We start from the raw sequence: 26633 nt of genomic DNA on the forward strand, positions 1-26633 counted from the left end.
AATTTATTTTTTACTTTTATAATTTACTGCAGAAGTAAGTCCCCCTGAGGCTACGAATTCTCAGACCTGGTGAGGTGATTGAGCATCATGAGACCCTGAAACACTCTATCCTACTTTTCCCTGCACTTTTTACATCGGCAATGGGACGTTGACAACAATCTTAGGATCAGAGGGAAGCTCACAAAAACATACATTTGCTCGACCGTGAACAGGAAGCCTTTTTTGGACTTGGTAAAAATCAGGAATTTAAGTTTAAGAATTTAAGTGGAAGTCAACCCCAAAATTGTCTTTACAATAATATGTTCTATGCACCTGCACTAGTCTAAACGGCATTCTGATTAATATTGTGTTTGTGAATTAATATTGGCTTCACTGAGTAAATAGCTTCAGTATGGGAAGTGCCGAAAGCATATGGGAAGGTCATCGGCCAACTCATCAAAAATGAAAAAGGAAAATATACAAAAGGAAAAACACTTGTAAAGAGTGGTTTGTGAACTAGAGAAAGATTTGGCTATGCAGTATTCAGATACTTTATACCTCAATATTTGCAATTTAAAATATCAGTTACATGACACACATAACAAGAGAGCTGAATATGCATTGTTCAGACTCAAAACAAATTTCCATGAGGGAGACGAGGAGAGTGGCCAACTATTGGCAAGGCAATTAAAGCAGCGGGATTATGCCAGCAATGTTCCGGCGATTAAGAGGGACAATGATGTCGTAACTACATACAAGGAAATAAACAAGGTTTTTGAGAGTTTTTGCAAGGACCTTTAAACTTCTAACAATACAGCAAGTGCAGAGGAGGTTGAGTCTTTTTTTCTCATCTTACATTTGCAATGATTTCTGAAGCACAAAAAAGTCAAATGCATGCTCCGATAACAGAAGAAGAAATCAGAGCTACTATTCCAGCACTGCAAGGTGGGTGTTCAGCAGGTTTGGATGGATTCCCGTCCGAGTATTATAAGAGGTACTGTATATTGATAACTTGGCTCCCATCTTACACAGGGTATATCTGGAAGCATGTGAATCTGGCTCCCTTCCTGGCATGTTGAATGATGCCCTCATTTCTTTAATTCTGAAAAAGGGTAAAGATAGTTCTAATCCTCCCAATTTTTCATTAATTAAGAACCGCTCCGCAATGGATTACATGTGACGATTTATACATCTTGTTCATACGAATTGTTACAACCGCTGTCGCAGCTCTTTCACTGGATGCCGAGAGGCTTTTGATCTGGCGCAATGGGGGTTTCTTAATTTACACTTGCAAAATTTGGGTTTGGACCTGCTTTCTGCAATTGGGTGAAGTTACTTTATTCAACTCAGAGAGCAGCAGTTATGACTAATGGGCTCATTTCTGAATGTTTCCACCTTTCTAATCACGGCTCACCTGCTTTCTGAAGCTTAGTCATGATTGGTCGCTACCTGAGCCCTGAGCAACTGTGATGTCATTTTCAGCCGACAGAAAGTGGCAAAATGGCCACTTCCTGAGATGGGCTGAAAACTTGTGCATTAACGTTTATTCCACACACGGAATATTTATCAGAATGCCCTGTTCCAACTACTGGGCTTGCATAGAACATATTCTTTAAAAAATGTTTGCGTTGACTTCCCCTTTAACTCATATTCCACAAACACAATATTAATCAGAACATATTCTTGTCAAGATAAAACTTTTTTTAGGTTAACATACCGTTTAAGTGAACTATAGAAAATGATGCAAAAAAAGAAAAGGAAAGAGATTGCAGAAGAGAGTCGACAACACATAAGCAGCAGTGTTGTATGCAGCGTATTGTCTGTGTACATCGTAACTACCACGCATGGGGGAAATAACAGTATGTGAGTGAGGCTGGGACTGTGGCTGATGTCTGCTTGGGGCCCCGGCGACTCAAAGTGTTTTCTAAATGCTCCTTAATCTCTCTATAAATGACATCTTTGCTTTCCAGTGAGCAGTGTGAAAAATGCAATATATCTGTGCCTGTGCCTGTGGGATTGTGGTGCTTGTGTGAATAGTGAAAAGGCTGCCGTGCTTTGGAGTCAGATGAGCTTTAAGTATTTTCTCCCCATCTTTAATATCGCGATTAAAACACTTGAGACCATATGTTACACTGTACACTCGAGCCCTCTGTGCTTAAAAGTGCCATTAAAGTGGCATAAATCCTCTGAGCTGTCTTGAGGTGCTGTTTCAAATAGGAATGGCCATCTCCCAGTGACTTTTCTCCAGTCGTCAACAGCACTTTTCACGAGTCATTTTAAGTGGTTTGTCAATATGCTGTCTGCTGTGCTCTCCCCAGCTGCTGACTTTTCTTAAATCAATGCCATCCTAAAAGAGGGCAGAATGTGCTGTGGCCACTCTGTATACTGCTAAGCTGCCAAAACACATCTCCATTAAAGCACAGGAACAAAGAGGCAGTGCATGTTTGCATGCGTGCGGCAACACAAAATGACTGGAACGTGCTTGCAGTGTCGGTGTGGCAGCAAGTGCAGCTCCTTATTTGCCATTTTCCTGGCTGCTTGCTCATGTGAGGCCCTTCAAGAACCATAAAGACTCTGCGATATTAAAACCTACGTGGATTCACATACTTGCAGCGAGAGGATCACCTCCAAGGACACCCTTCCCTCATCTCATTATAAGCAGCCACTGGTTAAACCTGATGATTACAGAAGGGTGTTAAGGAAACACCGAGGGGAAATTATGCGACAGAGCTGATTCCATCAACAGTGACACAACAGCAGTACTGGAAGGTCAAGATGGCACTTAACAAAACATCAGCGGCAGCTGGTTCACACTGTCTGAGCTCCGCCAGGTCTGTGACCTGAAGTTGAAGGATCAGGTCATGTTGGTCAAGAGAGATGAGCGTATTTCTAAAAACGCCGGCAATGACATTGGAGCTATAAAGTAATGCAATACTTTCAGCGTCCTGAAAGCGTCCTTAAAATATGTATCATGTCATACAGATCAACAAATGTATTGGTGGACCAGTCTTGGCACATCTTCTGTTTGACTGAGTTGTGTGCTGTGCTTATACAATTTTGCAGCACAAAGAATGACAAAGACATGATCTGATCATGTTTCATGAAGTACAATGAAAAATACATTCAGAGGTGACTCTATTAAAGGTTTAACTTCTTTCTAATATCATGTATTGTATATTTAATCAGGTGAAGTAAAAATACGATTGTGAAACGATTGTAAACGTATGTTTGCTTTTTCAGTCATTTCAATTCAATTTCATCGCATGCCTGCTTTCTGTCCAGCCGCATGGCTTCGTCAGCCGAAGTGTGCCATTCAAGCAGCCAAGTGTGTATGACTAGCGAAATGTTGTGTTGTTGTGTGGGGGGCTGTTTCTACCGACACTCTTGAAAGAATTTGAATCAGTTTGTTAACAAATGCGCATTAATCACTTGGATGTGAATTCTCCACAGAGGCTTGAAAGTAAATTAGACCTCACTAAACAAAGTGCTTTCTCCTGTTTTACACTAGTGAACCAATGAATAATAACGTACTGTAAATGATACAATGTATTGTATTTGGGTCATCTACTTAGACTCCAGCTAGGAAAGTATGGATTTTGTCCATTTTTTTTTTCCGCACAGCATGCACCTCATAATTTTAGCAGTATTGATACAATTTTGTCAGCGCAGTCAAAGGGGATGGGAAGAGACTGCTATTATTGAGTGCCAAGAAATAGGTAATTAGTCAACAGATGACTCGGTCCACTTGCAGCTTGCATGACAGGGAGGGAATGGCAAACAGAAAAGATGTACATTTCCTTGACTGAACTAAAAGTTGAATTTATGAACAGTTTGTGTAAGGCCTGCAGATTTTATTCGTTTTACCATGCATTTTAAATCTTGTTTGCCCTCCCCAGGATCTTTAGATGTATGTAGAGATATTTGCGGTGTCAGCAATATTAAGAGCAGCTACAGGAAAGATAGAAAGTAGGTGAACAAACTACATTATTGAAAGGGCAATTTTACCTCTGATTTGCCGTAATAGTCCCGATGGAGATACCCGATCATTTTGCTGAAATTGCATACATTTTCTGAAGCAAGCAGTGTTTTTGTTTTTGTGGCTTGAGCATTAAAGCTCATCACACTCAGCAGCCCATCATTACAGTTGCCACCAAAATATGATACTGCTTGAAAGGAAGTAAAAACTACAGCCAGTGTTGACATTATGGTTATTGTGAAATTGATCTCTGATCTGTGGCTATGCCTCTCTACAAAGAACAGGGGTAGTTAGGCTAAGTTATCTGCTCTATTGCATGTAAAAACATTGAATTCCAAATTAAACAAGTTATAAAAATGTACACTTCTCGACCAAAGACGACATTTCGTTTGGATGAAGGACAGAGTAATTGAATGGAATTCCAATTTAGTGTGCAATTATTCGATTCAAAGATTTACACTAATGTACTTGATTCCATATAACCCAAACCACCACAATTTCACATCACTCTAAGGATGAAATTAAAAACACTGCTTGAATTTACTCAATAAATACTTATTCACACAATTCTACCACGCACAACAACTCTATCACGCGTAATTATTTGAGATCTGTGCAAACGTCACATCTTTTGATATCTGGCACATCAGTATTGAAAATGTAAGTATGTTATTTACACAAATCGTGTACTTTGTTACATTATTTTAGCATCATGACAAAGCATTGAATCACCAGTAAAAAGATTAGTCGATAGATATATAAATATATAACAGAGAAACACCGGTAAAAAGATTGCTCTATAGATATATAAATACATAACAGAGAAACAGGTACACTGTTACATTATTACTATTATAGTTTTTATTTATCTAGGACTGGTTGGAGGGTATCAAACGTTTTCAGTCCAAGACCCAAATTAAAACTTCCTTCCAAACTGTGATCAATGATTTAGAAAAAAAAAGAAAGAAAGAAAGAAAGAAAGAAAGAAAGAAAGAAAGAAAGAAAGAAAGAAAGAAAGAAAGAGAACTTGCATGTAGTGCATGCATAACTACGTTAACATATGCACATATATCAATGATTAAAAAAATTAAGAAAGAAAGAAAGAAAAAGAAAGAAAGAAAGAAAGAAAGAAAGAAAGAAAGAAAGAAAGAAAGAAAGAAAGAAAGATAACTCGCATGTAACAAACTAAACACCTTGCGGCAAAATTATGTGCATGACTGACCATTTTTGGTCATGACCCAAGTTTGGGAAAGGTTGGGTTGAAATGAGATGGGTTCAACTAGACTATAGGACAAGTTTCTGAGTTGGACTGTAGAATGAACACGTCGGTATCCCAGCAGGGCCAAAGTGTCGTTACACAGATTCTGCACAGTCCGGACAATGTCATAGCCCAGACGAAGCCTCCAACTCTCAGCTGTCGTTCTGGAGTCTCTGGTGGTGGAGTATTTGTAATTCCATTCAAACGGAGCGGACAAATTGCTGTTGGTGTTCCTTGTAATCCATGTCTGCACCCTGTCCTCCAGCTCTAGGCCAATAAACTGGTAGATCTTGTTGGCCATGTGCTTTGGGTTGAATGCTAGGTCTTCATATCTCACTAAAAGGTAGCGGCCCCGCAGCCAAGCTGGTCTCTGAAGTCCTGCTTCCGCAGACGCCACCATGTCCTTGCAGGTGCTGGTGATCTGCGATAGGTCCACGTATCGCGGTTGCCGCCCTGTCGCGTTCCATATTTTCCAAGCGCGAAACTGATCTGAAAACGCTGCCATGCGTGAAGCGAGAATGGCTCGAGGGTCCCTCACCAAGTGAATGATCTTAAGGTCCAGACGCGGATCTTCCACCAAAGTTCGCAGGTCCCTCACCTCGGGGATCCGAACAGTCTTTATGGCTACGTGGCCTCTTGACAGGCATGACCTCGATGCCAAGGTGAGGTTCAAGTTGCCGCACTTTTTGGTGCACCAATTTTCTTCGGGTGGATCAAGCGCTGTCCAATTCCCTCCCTCCAGACACACAGGGGGAGAACAAAGGGCATGACTAGAGCTCCTACGAAAGAAGGAATTAGTGACGTGGTCCTGGGGCTCAGGGCGGATGTAACTCTCGATAAAGTGAAGGTCGCATTTGTACAAGTTGAGCAGGAGGTCTCTGTACGCTCCCAGCAGGGCCCGGCGGTCCAGAGTACGACGAAACCTCCCGCTGGAATTTGTGAAGGCCTGCTGGACGTGGTAGAGAGGCTCAAACATGTAAAAGATCTCAGGGTGCTGGTTGAGCAGCTGACCGGTGAAGGACGAACCGCTGCGTGTGGTGGCAAACAGCAGGATGTGCTTCTGCGAGGACTCCATGGGCATCCAACCTTCATCGCACAAGGTTCTCCAATTGGATTCTTTGAGGAGGACAAAAAAATGTGGTTCAGTCCATATGGAATGCTAAAGCATATTTGCATTTTGTTTCCAAGTTGAATTTTTTTTTTTTTTAGAATGATACATTTTTGCACTGCTATTGATACAATTATTGCTATATGCATTGTTTTTTCATGCCTCCCCCAATCCCTCTACCCGCTGTCTCACACGTACGCGTACGTGCCCTTTGTCCCTCTCCCTTCTCTCTTACTGCAGATGGCCTTCCCACACTGAATCTTGGTTCTATTTCAGTTCACGGTGACGGATGTTTTTCATGTGGGTCTTTCTGTGTGGAGTTTGCACGATCTCCCCATGCTTGTGTGAATTTGTGGGTGCTCTGGCTTCCTTCCGCATTTCAAAAACATACTTACACTGTAGGTTAGTTGCATATTGTAAATTTCCTTTGGAGAAGGTTGATTGTCGCCAAGCGGCAGGAGAGGACCAATATTTCTGGACTTCTGGACTGCTAAACTAGACTGTCCCTGACATCCACTTGATTTTCAACAGTCAGCAGACAACAGTCCCACAAAATCAACATTCAACAAATCAACAAACATTTTATTAGTGAGGAAGGAAAGATTTGTTATTTGGGCAGTCTTACTATTTGGTATTTTCAAGCTTTAATGAAGGGGGATTGGAAATTTTAAGTGTCAATTCTTTAAGAAATAATTCCATGATATTGTCAATGTACGTTGATGAAATCAAAATTGACCCTCTTACGAGTTTCCTGTTGCATAAATTCTTGAGGGACTATTTGGATCATTTTAAAACAATTATGTTGAATCGTAAGCTCATCAATTTTGATCATCAGTGCTAGTTAGAAAAAGGTAGAAAAAAGGCAATTATAAATCATTAGAAAGAAGCTTGTCTTCTTGTGGTTACTGTAGGGATTTAGGAAATGCTCAATCTCTATATATAGCACAAACAGCTAGCATGTAATTATTGCTGATGAGGAGTTGATTGCAAATGGGGGTGCCAGTGACAGGCACAGTATAAGAGGGGATTAATGGAGAAAAAATTGGAGGATGATTGTAAAATGAATCACAAATCTAATTTCTTTTTTCACACATCTACTTGGGGATTCATCTGGTTAATGATGTGCTCTCCTCTTTCTTTGGCTTTAACCGCAGCGTGGTTCTTTTGTGATTTGACTTGTCTTGACTACTGCTACTAATAATACCTTTTATTTGTAAGCGCCTTTCAAGACCTTTGAGGACATCGTACATCAAATCAAACAGATAAAATAGATAGAGAAAAAAATACAGAGCAATGAAGTTAAGGTGATTATGCGATACCGAACAGATATGTTTTGAGAATCTGAGTTGCAGAGGTCAGATGGCAGAGAGTCCCAGTGCAGCACAGCAGAGCGAGTCAAAGCTCCGCTCCCCATGGTACTGAGACAAGCCAAGAGTGCAGTCAGTTGGATTGAGGAGAAGAACCTGAGTGTGCGGGTTGGAGTGGCGATATGGAGGAGGCCACACGAATATGAAGGGGAGATGTTGTGAATGGCCTTGCAGAATACATATTATATTATACATTATTATACATATTATACATGTATTATACATATTTGACTGTATTTCAATTCAAAGGCAATGTGATGCATAGTTAAATAGCCTTTATGTACGTTTGTTACGGCTACTCTTGCATTAAGAAAAAGTCAAAAGAAAACGTCTGAGTAGCTTTCAGGAGGATGTTTGTGACTCACTAAATATATATATATATATATATATATATATATATATATATATATATATATATATATATATAACGATCGTGCGTCCGTGTGTGTGTCATCTGGAAACCACTGGAAGAGAATGATTTACGAAAACTAGCACCAAGGAGGAGGAGGTAAATTATGAAAATCAGGGGCCCTGGGACAAAGCCCTGGGGCACACCTTAAGTCACTGGGGAGGGGACGGATGATAAGCACTTCAGCTGGTTGAACTGAGGGCTGAATTCACTAAAGGATTGGATGGCTTTTGTGTGGTGCTAAACAATAAAATTGGATAAAAAAATATGTTGTTTAATTCACAAAGCACAAAATGGACATCCATCCATGACGGACGGACCGTATTCTTAATGTCAGATGTTTGGCGTGATTGTGGTACCTCTGTGATGTCTGCTCTGACACTGGTAAACACCCTGACAGGGTCCAGACAGCGAGTCCCTCAGGGTGCGAATGGCTGTGTACTGGACCCCCAGTGAAGCACACACCAAGAGCAGCACTGCCTTCCAGGAGCACTCCATCCTGTTCCTCCACCCCGTTGGCTCTACATCCTTCACACTGATGACACACAAACATACACTCGCGCATAAGTGCGAGAAATTTAAGGTTAGATATTTGTTCAACATCACTGCGGCTCTGTTTTTGTACTTCCATTTCAGTATTATAAATGAGTCTTTATTATACAGCTTTGTCCACAATCTTTTTTTCTTTCAGCTGTAGAGCTTACTGCCTGCACCAGTCTCCGGTCTTACCCTACAAACTATTCCTATTTTCTTTAACATATTTAAAATCAGCAAATCATGTTTGAATATAGATACATCTTTTTCTTATCTTATCTTATCTGTCCCTTCAAAAATTCTTATTATAACGATTTTTTTTTCTTAAAGGAAGACACAGTCCCAAACAACAAGATCAGTATACCAGGCACACAGTAGCATTATTTCAGGCAATTTTCCTCTCTTATGGGTAATTTAGCCTTTAATACCAGCTCACATGCTCTGTACCTTGCCTCTGTAGATGAAAATGACAACATTTCTCTCGCCCACTTTTAACCTCTTTAACATAAGAAGCAAACGTCTTTTTCTAAAGATATCTATATAATGGACAGCCATCCATTTGTCCCACTCCCTGTGTATCAAAGCAACGTTGGATATTCACCTAAGCCCTGACTCTCCATCACTCAAAGTGGCTGTGCTCAGGCTACCACAATCAAAACCAGAGATAAACGATGCATCATATGTCTGATATTATTGCTTTCTTTCTGTCGCACTATTTTTCCAAGTCTGCCCATTGTTCATTAATGCTGTGCATGGGTCCCTGTTGCAGACTCATATTTGCGTGAATCGGTCACATTGAGCTGAGATCATCTTTTGATGTTCCATTAATCATAGACAGCACCAAACCAAAGACATTTATTCTGCGGGTTAGAGAAAGAAACAGATCTCACATCATAAGCAATTCTGTTTGAATACAGTTACAAACCAAGAGCAATTACACAATCAAGCCTTCAGGGGGAAATTGGTTTTTCATACACTTACACATTGAATGATTAAAAACATTTAAACTGTACTATGTGTTTTGTATTGTGTGACCTCTTATTTTGTGTCTGCTCGGGGGAAGAATTTAAAAAAAAATGACTGCAGATATTCAGTGGCGGGCAATGAGTTTTGGACCTGTGTCTTCAGTGGGTATTTAAGTTACCTAATCCATCTCTTAACACGTTGCAAAATAACGTACAAAAAGGCTATGTAACTGCGTGTGGTATTAAAGAAGAGAATGTTTGCTTAACAAAGATGGGAAATTGAGGTCCAGAAAGTAAAAACCCTGCCATAGTTTGCCTTGAGCCACAGGTGCTTCTAATCAACTGAGCTCGTTTACCTGCCGGTTGAGTAGAAGCACCTGCATGTGGCTAAAGCCCAACTGGCAGGGTTTTTACTTTCTGGACCTGGATTTCCCATCTCTGCATGTTAACTATAGCTGCCCTCTCTCTCTCTCTCATATCCTGCCTTGTCTGCAACGCACATGCGCAGTAGTGTTAATCCGGGTCATGCGTAATGTAAACAGAAGCATTGTGGGTAATGGTGTCATGTCTACCCGAGTGAAAGTTAACAGCAGAATCCAAAAGTCCGGGCGCATTTCACTAAATTAACTAAATCAATTTAAATCTCCCTTTCATAGCAGCACAGCGGTGATAAATGAGCATCTAAAAAGGAAGCACATTGTATCTGATGCCCAATTTCATTTATGACATAGGGACAGTCGTTTCTGGAAGCTAGCTAGTTAGCACACATAGGCTACAGTGTCCGTCTGAATGCCGCACGCATGTCCTGTTGTGGTACGCTAACATTTTGTAGCATCTACTACAGACTATGGAGGCATTAGTCAGTAAACCCATGTTTATTAAAAACAAAACCAAAAACACTGTTTTTGTACACCCACGATCCCACGGTTGACACCAAATAGCAAGAGAGGATGTCAACAACATGCGCTGCCTCGTGATCACTGTGGCCACGAACCAAAGGTTGCGTTTAAGAACTCAGAAAACCCACCACTCAAAGTTAACACATGACTTAATTTCCCCAAACCCTTGAAGCGGAAGTCAACCTAAACATATTTTTTTTCAAGAATATGTCCCCAGCAGGCTCACTAGTTGAAACACGGCATTCTCATTAATTTTGCGTTTGTGGAATATAAACTGAGCAGCAAAATGCACTCGTTTTTAGCCATCTCTGGGGGCAGCCAGAATCACGGCTGACCTGTTTTCTGAATCTGAGCCGTGATTGGTCGTTGTGAGCAGTTGTGATGTCATTTTCAGTCGACAGAAGACAAAATGGCCGCCCCCGGAAATGGCTAAAAACGAGTGGATTAACACTTATTCCACAAACGCAGTATTTATCAGACTGCCCTGTTTCAACTAGGGGGCTTGCATAGAACATATTCTTGAAAAAGAAATGTTTGCGTTGACTTCCACTTTAATAAAAATACATGATACATGTTTTTGAGACAAACAAAATACTGTAATGAAGTGGGTAATCTGTGTTGTGGTGGCATTTGTGTTTTGCTGAATTGTGTTGCTTCCGAGGTTCCTGAATGCGTCACGCGTCACGCATCCGCGCACACACACGCACACACACAATCATTTACATTGGTGTTGTTCTGAGAAATATATTTATTGCTTCTTCTGGGAGAGGGTGACTTGTTGCCCAAGCTCCGCTTGGTTTTCTGGACTGTGCTCAAACTCATTTTTACGGATGTCACTTTTATTGCGCTATGGCAATGACTTAATCGACTAAAATGTTTATTACTCGCTGCTCGAGTGTCTAATAAAGGTATTTTGTTTATCAAAATTCTGTTGTGGGCATATTTTATTGTAAGTGCTATCAGATAAATGAAGGAGAAACAGTTGGTGGATGGCTGAGATTGTCCAGCGCGGCTCATGCGCTTCAGCTGTGTGTCGTGCTGTTATAAAATACAGGAGCAAGCGGCAACCTGGAATTTTTTTATATTAATTTGGTGATTTCACACATTATTTTGTATTTATTATTTTTCTAAAATGCTGCTATTTTGCTGTGTGAGTTTATATACATATTTATTTATTTATATTGTGCTTAAGTATTTATTGCTTTTTGAGTTGGTTTGGTATACGGTACATTTCCTGAGCGAAGAAGAAACGAGAGAGAGATGAATTAGAGCGAGGCTGTTCATGTCCGCGACCCTTGTGAGGAGTAGCGGATTGGACAATGGATGGATAGATATACATACCTCCAATCAACTCAAAATCTCTGCACTGCAATATACTGTAGCAGTTTGAATCTATATTTATCGATATAAACAATAAACTATTTCATACTCACCAGAGATACTGATACAGAGGCAGCAAATCTCCTTTCTTTGCTCCTGCCTCTCTGTGTAACTCATATATACCGCTCTGAAAGTACCAAAACAAGCCATTTCCGAGTTGAAACAAGCCAGCCGGCAATAGTGTTAGTTGACACAGCCACATAAAGTTCAGTTTTTCTTGAAAAGTGCGCCTTGAAAATGAATTTTTAATCACGTCTGACATCATCCTCCCCTGTAAATCAATATTTGGTGCCTACTTTAAGGGCAACTACCCAAAGGGATAAACATAACGAAATCAGTCAGGGGATGGAAAATTGCTGACATCAGTCTTAGGAAGGTGCAGGGTGGTGAATCTAAAATCTGACTGATTAAAAAAAGAAACAGCAATTTGAACTCGTGTGTGATTGAAGCCAGCACTTGGGATTCTGAAGGCGTTGGTCAACTAATGCATGGCAACATGTCAAAGCTAAAATCTGATTGGACCAAAAGAAAATTACCCCACAAATGACTGGAAGCTGCACAGTCAAGACACGCTATTTGAAATGAAGACAAAATACAGCTGGAAATAAATTACTTGCATTCCATGTACGTTGTACATGTAAGTCCGTACTTCTGATAGTGTTTAGGCCAGCAGGGAAAGCCTTGAAGATCCTGACTGCATGCAACTGCAAATATTGCACATTTTGGGCCAAAATTCTTTGTCTGCAACAAAAATAGAAAAATGGTTGAGGATAGACAATATTAAATGATTAATTACCAAATATATTAGAGAGTACTTGTATCTATTATTCACTGAATGCATTGTCCACATTAATAAATAAACATTTCTCCCTATAAGTTTTCTTTTTTCTACCTTCGGAAAAAGGTTGTGCTGTGTGTGTGTGTTGATATATATAAATAACCTTACTATAGCCACCTTTCCACCGAGTGCTAATATTTTAAGATGTGAATGAGGGTTCATTTGAGTCTTTAACACCCTTACTTGATTACGGTTTCTCCTGATGTATTGTAGTTGACAGGTTAGAAAACAAGTGGGAAATAATTAATCCTGCCTCTTACTGCCCTGCATTATTGATAGGAACAAAATAATAGGACATGGGAATAGAAACAGCAAATGTGTTACCCATTACATTCCAATTGCAACATGGAAATTCTAATTCTCCACCAACAATACAGGGAATAGCAATGTGTGTACCTCCACTTTGACAAAAGGCATTTGTACAAATGAATACTTTCTCTAAATTAGACGATCTTAATATACATGCCGAGTCCTCAGTTTAGTAAATAAACACCCAAGCTCAAGTTCACCCGTGTCCCTGATGAGAACAAGCACTATAGCAAATGGATGCGTGGATGGATAACAGCGCTATCTACTGAATCTGCGATCGGCTGGCAACCAGTTCATGGTGTACACAGATCGAATCCAGCACGCCCCGACCCTTGTGAGGATAAGCGGCTTGGATAATGGATGGATGGATATCTACTGAATCTGGTGTAACACTGCATTTATGCCCTTACTGCAGATTTTCCGCCATTATCATGTTCGTCTCCTAAGAAAAGCAAAATGTCCGCACTTTCGCTGGCCTGCATGTGCTGCATAACTGGCTGGCTGACCTGTGGTGATTCCACAGCCACAGGTTTTGTTTTTGTTTTCATTCATGATCAAACTGCCAGCTCCTCACACCCTGCTGCCCTCCGCAGAAGGGAGACAGATGCTTCAGTGATTTAGAGCATATTGATATGCAAGTCTTCTGTCCTTCCCTTGTTTATAAGTGCCAAACCATAGACCATGCTGTAGTGTGTCAACAGCTGGAAAGTGAAGACAACCGTCTTATCGTTTGTATCCCACCGTCTCGTCTTTTGTATCCCTCCAACATGCGTACAAGCTGTACATCCCACAACAGTAGAGTCTCCTAAAAGCCTCTGCAAGACAAACCAACCAAGTGCCAGTAGTGAAGGAACACAGGTGCTGCTGCTGAGATAACATAGCAGTAACCATGTTGAACATAATGGCATCCGTGCAAGGTACACACTATGTAGAACACAAAGCAACAAATGAGGTCAGAGGTAGGTGATGAGGGAGGGACTGAACGATTGAGGATGCTATAATCAGGGGAAAGCTATTTATTATAACATAGGATGGCCAATCCTCTTTTTTTTCATTTCAAATGTTTCACACATACGCGCACACGCGCGCGCGCCGCGCACACCCGCACGCACACGCCCCCCCCCCCCACACACACAAACACACAGTGCATAATAAAACAAAAGAAGCAAAACAAGAAGTCATAAAACATCTATAAAACAAAAAAAGTATCACTATTAGTTTTTTTTTAATTAACGACAGTCTTTGAGGACAGTTTAAAACTAGCAGTGGTTTTCTCACGTTGCTTCAAAAGTGCACTACCACGGGATAACAGAGCTCCACAGATGAGACAAAGGATGCAGCTTGTCCAGCACTATATTATGCCAGTAAACACACACACACACGCACACCCCGACACCCACACACGCACACCCCCACACACGCACACGAAGAAAATACAAACAGCTCAGGGAAACTTAATCGGATTACAGTCACCGCAAAGATGCATTTTACTCTCGCGCAAAGAGAGAGGGGGACACCATGTGATCTTTTAGCACGAAAATAGAGACAACTGAAAAACAATAAATATCTAATTGTATTTTAAAATATAAAGGTATAAATATACCTGTGGCAAATATGACGTTAAGAGTCTGGACTGAACGCTGAACTTCTTGTGAACCTTTGTACACGGATACGGGCTGCAATGATGGGATGGAGAAAAAGAGAAAATTACAACATGCCGTACAATGTTAGTGAGTGATATGATTAACAGACAAGAGTGTAAGATCCGCACATCCTCGCTGTTATGTACAAAAAGTCCGATCACAGCTCCTATAGACGCTACATCTCAGCGCGTGGAAAAGCAGTAGAAGCATAGAACGTGAATTGTTACCTTACCGCCAGCCTGTTTTATTGTGCTACTGGTCCGGTCGTCTCTGGTGCTTTTATTCGTTTCTTTTGGTTTTGTGTGTGTCTGATGCTGAGGAGTCGATGCAGGAGTTAGGAGATGGAGATGCGCCAGAGCAGCGGGAGGCTGAGTGAGGAGGATGAGGAGGAAGAAGAGGAGGAGGGAGGTGGGGGCAAGGGAGCACACAGGCTTCAACCGGAGTCTCCAGATTGGGTGCAAGATTGGATTGTCGAGCCTCAACTTGCACCTTTTATGGTGTGTGGTGCATGCTGTGTTGCATGCTGTCCGAATAAAAAATACAAGATTTAATTGAACCCATGATTTTATTTCGTTTTGTACAAAATGGACAACTTCAAATGTGTCTTTTCTGTAAGACATTTTGTCATATCCTGGAAGCAGCTTTCATCAGGTGCAGGGGCGGAGCTACATGGTGGCAAAGGACCACCCGTTGTCACTCTCTGGCGTTGACTCAGAAGTCGTTGTTTATCATACAATCCACAATCATGGTTTCATGAAATAAAATGCACACATATACCCAAAGCTGCGCATTCCGCCTATGTGACTGACCGGTCTGTCTATCCGCTTATGACAGATGCCTATTTTGTAGTCGATAAATGATAGACGGGAACCTTAAAAAAATAAACGGATTAATGTCATCACCTATCGTCTATTTTTGCGGCGAGGCTTCAATGGCCGCTGCGAGGTTTCTGTTTCCCGTTGGCCTCAGCCGAGGCTTCTGGGTCCTAAAAGGAGACGCTTTTAGTCCGACCGTGGTGAGGCTTCCATGCCGCGTTGAGTCTTTCGTTTCAGATATCGGACAGCGTGGTGGGGAGGGGGGGCAGGTGGGCGGCGCATGACAAAGAATGATGCGCAACCCCCCCGCCCCCCACATACACACACGTATCACGGCCACCTCTCACTGTATCACCGTGGCCACCCACTGAACATTTTCTGGCTACATCCCTGATCAGATGTTGTCAGACATCAAAAATCACTTCTCACTATGAACATAAGCATCATCAAAGTCATGTTCCTAGCGGCGATTCGCACCTACATCATGCACACATGAGAGATTGACCTTTGTGACCTTTGACCCCTCATTCAAGTGAGGATGACTGAAATCATCACGTGTGCTGCCGACTTCCATGTATGGAGCACTGCGTGCACTATCGTGGCCCCTGGGGGTCATTGTGCGTTCAGATACAGCCAGTGACAGCCTCATCAGTCCTTGAAGGGGTGTGTGTGTGTGGAGGTGTGTGGGGGGTCCGCTTGATCTCCTGCTGTGAGTGACACTGGCTTAAGCATGTTCACTGACCAAAAATTGCTTTGAACAATAGATGGTCTTGATAACGGATGATTACCTTTTTTTTCCCATAAGGACCATGGGTTATACATTTACTCATCAGCAGAAAGTATTAGGCATTTATTGGGGTCCAGGGTGTATCCTGTCTCTCACCCAAAGTCAACTACAATAGGCTAATCCTCACCCGTGATCACATTGTGGGCTATCACAATATAAAATGGATGAATAGATAAGTACTGCATTGTTTAAGATTTGAGCTGTCATATGACATGTCTCCTGAGGTTTGGACTTGCTTCACAGCTGTAAGACCATGATAATGTGTTTTGTTTGCCCTATGTTTTAGTACTTCATAGTTCCTCCTGGAATCAGCATTTATCGCTGAGTTCAACCCCCCCGCGGAAATCAAAGCAGTCCACGGAATATAGGGTGAGGTGCAGAATATTACATTTTCATGTAGTTTTCATTCCGGCAGCTACATTTTGTGGTCAGTTAGACGGGATCTAAGGCTATGTTCACACTGCAGGGAGTGATGCCCGATTTGGATTTTTTTTGTTAAATCTGATGATTTTATGTACTCATTCACAAAAATAATGCGGCTTCTAATGAGAACACAACGCGTCCGTGATGTGAAACGCATATGCAGACAGCGCGACGTCGAGTGACACATGTGTTTACAAAAATAATTGTGCTCTTTTTATCATCCCGTATCTACAGAGGAGCGATCCGGGAGGAGGTCGAAATATTTTGGGGAAATGAGGCGAGGCTTTCCTATCTCCTCATTTCATGAAGATGTCTACGAAAGATAATGTCACACTATTGCCACGTGTAATAAATGACCTGTCTGTGTGGCTGAACAACTACTATTTATTATCATACTGTATGAAGTATGTCTACAATATCCAGATCAAGTGGATAGTTCTGCCTCAAACACAGAGTTTGGTGTAATACAGTAATACAAATATATCTGCCCAAGAGAATATTGATATTGATTATTTTATAATGTTTAGTTTTGTAAAAAAAAAAAAAATCAAAACATGATTCTTACCTCATTATTACATTAATTTGCTTTATAACTGTTTATCTTATTATTATTATTATTATTTATTTTTTTAATGCCCACAGAAAAAACAATTTACAAGAATTGCTCCCCGCAGAATCAGGATTGTTCACTTTTTCCTCTGCAAATTCCTGCGCGGACTATCTTCAGTTTTATATTATAACTCACTTTCATGACTTGATGTTTTGAACCAAGACATCCAGCATGTTTCTTGGAGACGATGCGGAATTAGAGTAAGACATATATAGTAGTAAAAGAAAAAAATAAACCTTGCTTACCTTGATGAAGGAATTGAAAAACATCTGTTTCTTGTTTTCTTCCGTTTTAACATGCTGCTCTGTTGCTATGATGTTATTCTATTTACAGAGTTTATGCAGCTATCTGCTATGCCGATGTGCCCTGCCACTTTTCTGACATCAGAGTGTAGTGTATCGAAACCATGCCTCGCTGAACCAAACTGTACTGTACTGTTTGTCTATAACAGGGGTCACCAACATGGTGCCTGCGGGCAGGTTCTAAAAATAACTCACCAGTGATGGGACTATGTGATTTCCTTGGAATGTTTTACAAGTGATACTTTTAAAATGTGAACATTGGTAGAGATTTATAGAAAAAAAAGGTTTGGTATTTATAGTACGTTTCCTAATGTGGAAAAATCATTAACATGATCAGTGTCTTTACATAAGTAGCCTGATAACAATAATAACAGAATTAAAGGTAATTTGAGCAAATTTGTTATTTCAGAAGTATCAAATTTGTATCCCTTCACATTGACAAGACCCCAAAAAGCTGCTCTCAGCTTCATAATCATTGGTGACCCTTGGTCTATAGTAAACGATAATTGTGTTTACCTAGTGGCACTACAGTTATTTATTGACTGAAGGGATATATTCTTATGTTAAACTTTTGACAGTTTCTGCATGTGTCCTTTTCATAGGACTTAAAAAGCTTTGAAAGGCAGGCATAAAAAAAACACCTTTAAAACTGGAGTTCCACAAACATGTACACAAAGTAGCATTTCTCTAGCAATATGGGCGTCCAACATTAGGAGCCAAAGGTTAAACCAAGCCAGCACACACAAAGGAAAAAAAAAGCTGCCAAGAACACAAAAGTGATACATAGAGCCTCCTGTCCTCGACGCCTCTCAGTGTTGATCCCTTGCTTTGCCAGCTTCAAATCCCCAGTTCTGAGGAGCTGAACGCCCCCTCATCTTCTGGGTAGGATTTGTTTAGGAGAAAGTGTTGGTTTTTTTCCCCTTTAGCGAACAAACAGAATCATTCAACATTTTTCCATATCCCCTGCATGCAAGAAATACAAGAGTTAGATAAGTCTCTCGCTCTCTCTCTCTCTCTCTCTCTCTCTCTCTCTCTCTCTCTCTCTCTCTCTCTCTCTCTCTCTCTCTAAGTTCCACTTCTGTAACATTAATTCACATGTCAAAATCATTCAAAATCACGAAGAAATCATTCCGATCAATCTGGCTTGATAGGCAACACGCTCGCTGTCTCTTTTATTAGTTTTACAAGTCAGACAGATTATATGCCAGCCTGTGTGTCAAGAGGGCAATCAGTTCTCCAAAACAGTCCCTTTATTCAAGCCCTCCCTCACTATAAATGCAATAAGCAAGTGAAAAGAAAATCTCATTCCACCCACCTGGTGTGCTGGTTGAGACAGCTAAATTTATTTCAGCAAACAACCGGCACAGTGCATAACTACACTCTATTACTCTATTATTGGCTGCTGTTGCTGCTCTGGCAGCATTTGAGAATTCTTTTCAACAGTGGGCATGGTAGTTAAAGGCACCTCTTAAGAGCTGAGGTTATAACTTCTATGTTGTAATTATTAAAAACACATTAAGCATAATGCGACCATAAACCAGAGGGTTTTGCAATGCTTTTCATTGGGCACTATAAGAGGCTCTGTACGCTGCACTCTCATAGAGATAAGCTGAGAAGCTCTGTTAATTTTTCCATCTTGCTCTCCACCGGAAAGAAAATCAAGATGTTGATCTTTTTATTATAACTAAAGTACAGAATTCAAGATTGACATAACAAGGGTGCACATAAGTGGTGCGCAGGTGTGCATGCGTATTGAAAATACTGCACATTTGCCCACAAAGCCTTTTGTATTTCCTTTTTATTGTTATTGTTTTGAAGCAGAGTAGTTGATAGGGCTGAAGTATTAGGTCATTCAATAATGACTCATTACAAATAGATCTTTCAGAGCTCAGCCGTGTGTGTGTGTGTGTGTGTGTGTGTGTGTGTGTGTGTGTGTGTGTGTGTGTGTGTGTGTGTGTGTTGCAAATGCCGCCACTGACAGGGTGGCAATGGTGGCTGTTTAGAAGGGCTGCCTTTGAGGCAGTGGGTATCGAGGACGTCTTGGTCTCGCTGCGCAGCGGCTATAGTTGTCCATCTACAGTAAATGTGTACATTTACGTGAAACAGGTCTGTGGTGCAAAAAAGATTGGGGACCATTGCTATAGAGAACGGCACCACATCAGCTGATTATGCAGTCCCGTAGTGTAGCCAATGGCTTGACTGGCCATATGGCAAACAGAGCAGATGCCCGATGGGCTCGCGTCTTTTGGGGCTGATGCTGTACTATTTAATCATTATTTTCCTCCATTTTCCCCCCAAAACAAGGGCCCACAATTTAGAGGTAGTAGCCCATTAATCCTTTTACAACAGAGACAACAAACTGTTCCAATCAACATCAGTGGGAGAGCTATGTGCTAGCCAGGGGTGGTTCACACAATAGCAAGCAAACATGGCTGAACTTGTTTATCATACCATCCACAGTCATGGTTTCATGAAATAAAATGCACACATATCCCTAGCCTTGCTCAACACATTCACAAAGTAAAAAACAGCATTTCGAATTGTGAAAAATTAAGAAATGTTTGTGTCATTGTGCTTTTTTTATATAATTTGAATGATTGGACCATTAATCGCAGTATACAAAATGGAGTCGGCTCTGATCGGCTGTTCGCCAGCAAATGAATAAGCTTGAAGTACACTATAAGCAAAGCAAATAAAATGGCATTATCGAGAAAATTAAGCTCAGCAAAATTATGCTTTTTACTTAGATTTGATACCACTTGTACAATGAGTGTGTTGAGCAAGGATCTGGATATGTGTATAGTTTATTTCATAAAACTCTCATTGTGGATGATATGACAAACAGTGACTTTTCAGTTACAGATGGGGTTGCAAGCATGTGTAGGTGCACACAAATGTGTCAAATTCAGGTCCAGAAAGTAAAAACCTTACCGCAGTTTGCTGGCTGGGAGCTCCTGGGCAACTCGTTTACCTGCCAGTTGTGTAGAAGCACATGTGGCTAAAGCCAAACTGTGGTATGGCTTTTACTTTCTGGACCTGGATTTGAGACCTCAGGGTGTGCACGTGTGTGGGTGTGTGGGTGTGTGGGTGTGTTGAGGGGTGGGGGAGCAGTCTAAGTCAAATGCCAGGGCAATTAATACTTTCGAAGGCGTGAGAAACTGAAAGATTGTTGAGGGCTACATCAACATGCTGACCTCAAATGTGTTAATTGTGAATTTAACCATCCACCTGCAATTCCGGCCCTCTATATGTCACCCTGGTGCAACCCACGTGATTCAAATAATCGGGATCATTATCCAGCTTCTACAGACCTTGCTGATTATATGATCACTTGAATTAGGTGTGTTGCAGTAGGGACACATGGAAAACAGGCAGAATGGCCCACCCCTGTGATATTGCGTTAATGCACAATGGCTGCCACATCGTGACACCTCAGATCACACATCCCCCTGGTGTATTGCAAAAACATAATGACGCTCCCTCCAGTGCCATTAACGCTAGAGACAGCTTGAGTTACATAGAAGGACCATGTGTAAAAGAACTCCAAAAAAAGCAATTCTAAGAACAGTAATAGGTGTTTTTGTTGGTTTTCATAGAAAAGGCATATTACGCAATTGGAGAACATCCTATACGTATATCCAAAAACGCAATTAGCATCTTCAGATAACATGTTGCCCATTATAAAACTTAATTTGGGACACATAAAAATATCACTTTAGAACTATTTTTTCTCTACAAGTATTACGTTTTGGATGATAACAACTGCCAATAATTCAAATGTGCATACTGTATCAGTAAAATTGATTTCACTTTACTGTTATTGATCAAATATGAAAATGGACCATAATCTAAATTTGTATCTGCTCTCTGAAACTGAATTATTATATTCCCAAAAGTCTGTTTTCTTAATTTTATAGCATTTCCCTTCACTGCACTGCTCCGAATAAGTGTGTTGGGATTTTTATCCAATCGAACATCAGTTTTGTAGCCTTAATTTCCCTGCCAATAGGTAAGGCCAACAAGATCCACGTTCATTTTTTGAAGGACAATGTACCAATGTGCTCCCACAGACATAAATCTTTTCTTACTTTTCGATGACCATGCCACTTTCTTTCCAAGGTCCGTTTATTGTGTTTAGGTGTGTGTCCATGTATATGATATGTAATTGCTAATTGTGTATGTTGTGTGTGCACAGGTTTGTCTACTCTATAGTTAACGATCTAAATAGACTACTGTCATAAATCAAAAACCAAAAAAGTAGCCTGCAGGCGCGGTTGACAAAGTATCAAACTTTCCTCCTAACGAGTGCACCTGTTCCAATCAACTGGGCATGTTCATAAGCCTGTGTGCACACTGTAATGGCTACTGCCTTGAACACGATTTGGCCAGTAGGTGGCACAATTGCTACCCTAATTGAGTTTAAAGCAAATATTCAAACAAATATTGGGCGCAATGTGTTGCCATGTCAATCCAATCTGGCCACATTCTTCAGAATCAGTCATGCGGGCTGATGTAACAAACTATTTTAGCAATGGGACTGTTTCTTTTCAATGAGATTTCAAATTCGTCCTCCACAGGCCAACCATCCTGGCCCTGGATGATGCCAACATTTTCCCTCCTCTGATTAGTTAGTCAGTGAAAAACTCATCTGCAGCGATCTGGACACATCAACCTGTCAAGATGATGTAATTGTAATTTTCTGAATGCGCAAAGCTGTATGAAAAAAACAACGGCAGGTTGAATATTCGGTAGTTGAGTAACAATGCTAATGAACTATCAACCAAAGAACCCATCCGTTTTTAAAGGGATGATTGGATTGGGATGGCCATGTTTTCACTAGCAAGTTCATTTGATATATTTCTTGATCAGGAAAATGAAAAGAGTTGTCATTTTCTATTTTACCAATAAATTTGGGAGAAATTAGGAAATAAGTGACTCCAGGAATAACGCCTCTTGTTAATGAGGAGAATGTCCGCGCCCCCTACCGTTCTATCCTTGTTCGGTCGGAGTCACTGGACGAACCGATTCCAAACTCACCATTGGAAATCATTGTACTTTCATTGCTTATAACGTCCAAAAACGGTGATCAATTGGCACCAAAATGTATGTGGACATCCCTACTAATGACTTCAACATATCAAAAGGATTAACCTCTCCGTGGCTGATTTATATGAGAATGAGGAAATGTGGAAGTGAGCAGAGCTACATAGATTTATGCTGTGACGACCGCACACTACTTCTTTGCTAAAAAAAATAGAAATAAAAAAATGAAAAAACACTGTTTCTTTGCTGATCACGGTTAGGACAAGCGAGGCATTTAACACCAGTCAGGTGTTAAATGGCATTCCCACTATTTACAGAAACTGAAGTGGGAATGAGTAGACGTGCACATTTATTTGGATAAGGAATGGCCCCAGTTTTTCGACATACAACAAGGAGCCATACAGAGCTGGGCACTTTTTTTGCCCGTCCGGCCGCGACCCCCCGGCCATATTCATAAACATTGTCGGCCCCCGCCCCATTCCAAAAAAAAGCATCCATGATTGACGTCGCCGCGGGAGAAATGCTCTAACGGCAGAGGCTTTTTAAAGATCATTAGCTGGCTAATTTACAATTTGAACCCGCTGTGGACATGCATCAAATGCGCCAGTAGTACTTAGCCAACTGCGTGTGCTTACTTGCATTGCGAGCCCCGGGGTTGGATCGTATTGTATAATTATTTGGGTCCAACAGACGGCCAGAAGTCGGAGTCAAGTTACTTATTTATTTTCCACACTTCCCTTCCTTCCCGGCCTTCAAAATAAAAGCATGCCAGCAAACCACTACACACAGCTGGTTTGCTATGGCGTATTTCCGGAAATAGGGAAGACGCCAGAGAAGTGCATGAACTCCACCTTGATGTGGCTGCGTCATCCTTGAGTCAGTGCTGCGCGCCGCTAGAATATACTCCCAAAAAATAAAAAACAAAAAACAAAACAAAACAAAAAAATAATAATATATATACTCGTGGACACAAGTTGTTTTGAAACAAGTCGGGGGGCGTCGCTTCAAAAAGACAGCGACCACAATGGATATCGTGCCTGCTACAACCATAAAGTGAACGAGATGACTAGACGATGCATTTAGTTTTATTGCAAAAACGATCTGGAAGGTGGCAGCTAAAGGGGAGCGTGGGTGAGTAAATTCTTTCCACACACAACGCTGCTAAACTAGATCCGTGCTTGCCTGATTGCTTGCCCGCTGCCAGTCGCCGTCTGCCTCCTGAGAGTTGACACGAGTTCAGCGTAGCTAAATGTCCGAAATATAACCAGTCGTGGTTTGTTTGCACATTCATGCTCTTTTCCGTTTCAGCCCTTGTAAGTGGAGAAGCGATCGCCACGGTATTTTTGATTTTGTGGAGGTGATCATGATGAGCTCACGTTTTATGTCAATAATTTTTTTCATTTTTACATGCAAACCTAATATATAAGTGCCAATGTTAAGCTCATCCTCGTGTCCCTTTAATACCTGTACCTGTATTTGATTCACAGCTGAGCTGAGCTTTTCTCAGCTTTTTTTGAGAGGCGGGGTACACCCTGGACTTGTCACCAGTCAATCATAGGTTAAATCTATATAAATAATCATCCACACTCAGATTCACAACAATTGAGCCAAGATTCAAATACAGAACTTGTAAACTACATGCTCATGCAAACATGCTCACCTCCCTGAGCACCATGCTACCAAGCAGGGGCGGAGCCATGGGTGGGCCTGGGTGTCCACAGGCCCACCCAGATTGACAGACTGCCCACCCAGTGAGATTCAGGAAAAAAAACATATACTTTTTATATGTTTTATATATAACATATACTAATTTTTTAGTCAATTATTCTTACATTTTTGATTTTGTGTTCCGTTGCGTTTTTGTGTGTTTTTTAAATTTAATGAATATTAAAAATGGCATAATTGTGGTTGTCGAAGGAAGATCTGAACTTCATATTACTCAGTTTGTCATTTTATTTTAATATACGATGTGTTGGGATTGGAGGATTGTGCTCCGTGACAGAAATATTCAGGCCCACCTGATTTTTCCAGGCCCACCCATTAGCCACGTTCTGACCCCGCCCCTGCTACCAAGAACCGATGACGTTGTGTAGAACAAAATTCTAACCGTCTAAATTTAGCCCCCCCACAAAAGAATCTGTAGTGATTTAAAGGCTTTTTTGGTGATTACATTTACAGTAGTACCTCTACTTACGAACGTCTTTTCATAAGAAATTTTCAAGTTACGAAACGCCTCAACAGGAAAATATTGCCTCTTGTTACGAAAGAAATTTCAGGATACGAAAGGTAAAAATACAGCTCGCAGCTCCAAAGTGTCCTGAACACAACATATTTATAGCTGCTCTGCCAATGGCCATTACCTACATCTTCCTGGCATCCCATTGGCAAAGAGGGACCACTACCGAATGTTTCTGTGTGTGTAGATAGACAGGTAGATATATATATATATATATGTGATAGATATGTCTATGCAGCGTCCTCGTCAGTCGCCCCTGGGGCTATGAGGTGTTCCGATAGTTTACGTGAATTAGAAACGAGGAAAAGAAAAAAAAGGAGAAAATCGTTCTTTTTGTCCATACAAACAAAGCAAGAGATAATAGAAAAGTATGGAAAAGGGATGCGTTTGGTTGATCTCGCCAAAGAATATGACCGTAATGTATTGACAGTTGCCACGTTATTAAATCAGTTCTTTCCAAAATGCCAGGCAAAAAACACTTCTGAGAGAGAACATGAACCAAAGAGGGCAAAAAGCGATGAGGACAGCAATTAAAAGGTAAACGACCATCATTTTTATTCTTTATTCTTTGTTTTATTTACATTATGCACAACTCTCATTTATTGTGCAATTATCTAATTGTAATATGTATTTGTTACATGTTTTGATGCATTTTTATGCTTTATAAAACATTTATGTCTTAATATTGGGGGGCTTGGAACGGATTAGGGCATTTACATGGAAAACGCGTCTTTACTTACAAAATTTTCTACTTAAGAAATTTCTTCCAGAACCAATTAATTTCCTAAGTAGAGGTACCACTGTACTGTATATACATGCAGGTATATGTTTGACAAACAGTGGTACCAATAACTGATCCACTGAAGTCCCGAGAGACCGTAATGTTGAGCGACATATCATTTTGGACCCAAAATATGTAAATGTTTCTTGTTTTCACTCAATCCATCTGCGCAATTTCATCCATCCATCCATCCATCCATCCATCCATCCATTATCTGAACCACTTTTTCCTCACGAGGGTCGCGGGCGTGCTAGACCCTATCCCAGCTGACTTTGGGGAGTAGGCGGGGTAAACGCTGAACTGGTTACCAGCCAATCGCAGGGCAGACACTGACGAACAATCAGTCACACTCTCAATCACACCTAGGAACAATATAGAGACTACAGTTAACCTGCCATGCATTGTTTTTGGAATGTTGGAGTACCTGTAGAATACCCAGACAGGCACAAGGAGAACATGCAAACTCCAAACAGCAAGGTACATACCAGACCTTTTCTCTTCCTCAAGGTAAAATCTTGAACCTCATTAGACTAATTGGCAACTGGGCCTCAATGTAACTGTTTTGCTGCCACAAATTAGTTACAGGCATGGTCCCTAGGTGTAAAAGTACTTATGTTAGAATAATTGTGAAAGCTCCACCCAAGTTATTATATTCAGCTACTGTGATGCTGTTTCCAACCGTTTGTGACAAAGGCAATCATCAGAGGGAGCCGCTTGCCTTCAAAGCGAAGTTATTGCTTACCCAACATTTCTCCAGGCACCTTGCCATCCAGGTTCACCAAGTTAGCTCAGCTTCTGTTATTAAATTAGGCCAGTGCTTGCTGGAACCGGCTGCATCACACCTGGAAGAATGGAGTTTCAGTGATTGATATCAGGGTGGAATATTTTGAATTGCTAGAGGTTCGTGATAACAGAGGTGCATGGAGGGGCTGACCAGAAAGCTTACACCAACAATCTGTGGCTCACAGATG

General features: G+C 41.0%; 1 protein-coding gene across 11 annotated transcripts; it reads right to left on the reverse strand.

Moving 5' to 3' along the window:
- Positions 1-4059: 4059 nt before the first annotated feature.
- LOC147148475 (carbohydrate sulfotransferase 1) lies at positions 4060-26426 on the reverse strand. 11 transcript variants are annotated; one of them, XM_086029190.1, is made up of 6 exons: positions 17546-17782; positions 14898-15033; positions 14626-14698; positions 12525-12616; positions 8457-8632; positions 4060-6329 (listed from the first exon to the last, which is right to left on the reverse strand). In XM_086029190.1, exons 5-6 carry the CDS (start codon positions 8593-8595, stop codon positions 5161-5163), a joined length of 1308 nt encoding a protein of 435 aa, XP_085885316.1. In that variant the 5' UTR covers positions 8596-8632; positions 12525-12616; positions 14626-14698; positions 14898-15033; positions 17546-17782; the 3' UTR covers positions 4060-5160. The 11 variants fall into 11 exon arrangements, with proteins under 11 accessions (XP_085885316.1, XP_085885309.1, XP_085885308.1 ...); XM_086029183.1 differs by lacking the exon at positions 14898-15033; XM_086029182.1 differs by lacking the exon at positions 14898-15033 and having other exon boundaries at positions 12489-12616.
- Positions 26427-26633: the final 207 nt, after the last annotated feature.

The sequence above is a fragment of the Filicampus tigris genome, chromosome 4, assembly GCF_054856515.1.
Source record: "Filicampus tigris isolate MCC_2025a chromosome 4, RoL_Ftig_1.0, whole genome shotgun sequence".
Lineage (NCBI taxonomy): Eukaryota > Metazoa > Chordata > Actinopteri > Syngnathiformes > Syngnathidae > Filicampus > Filicampus tigris.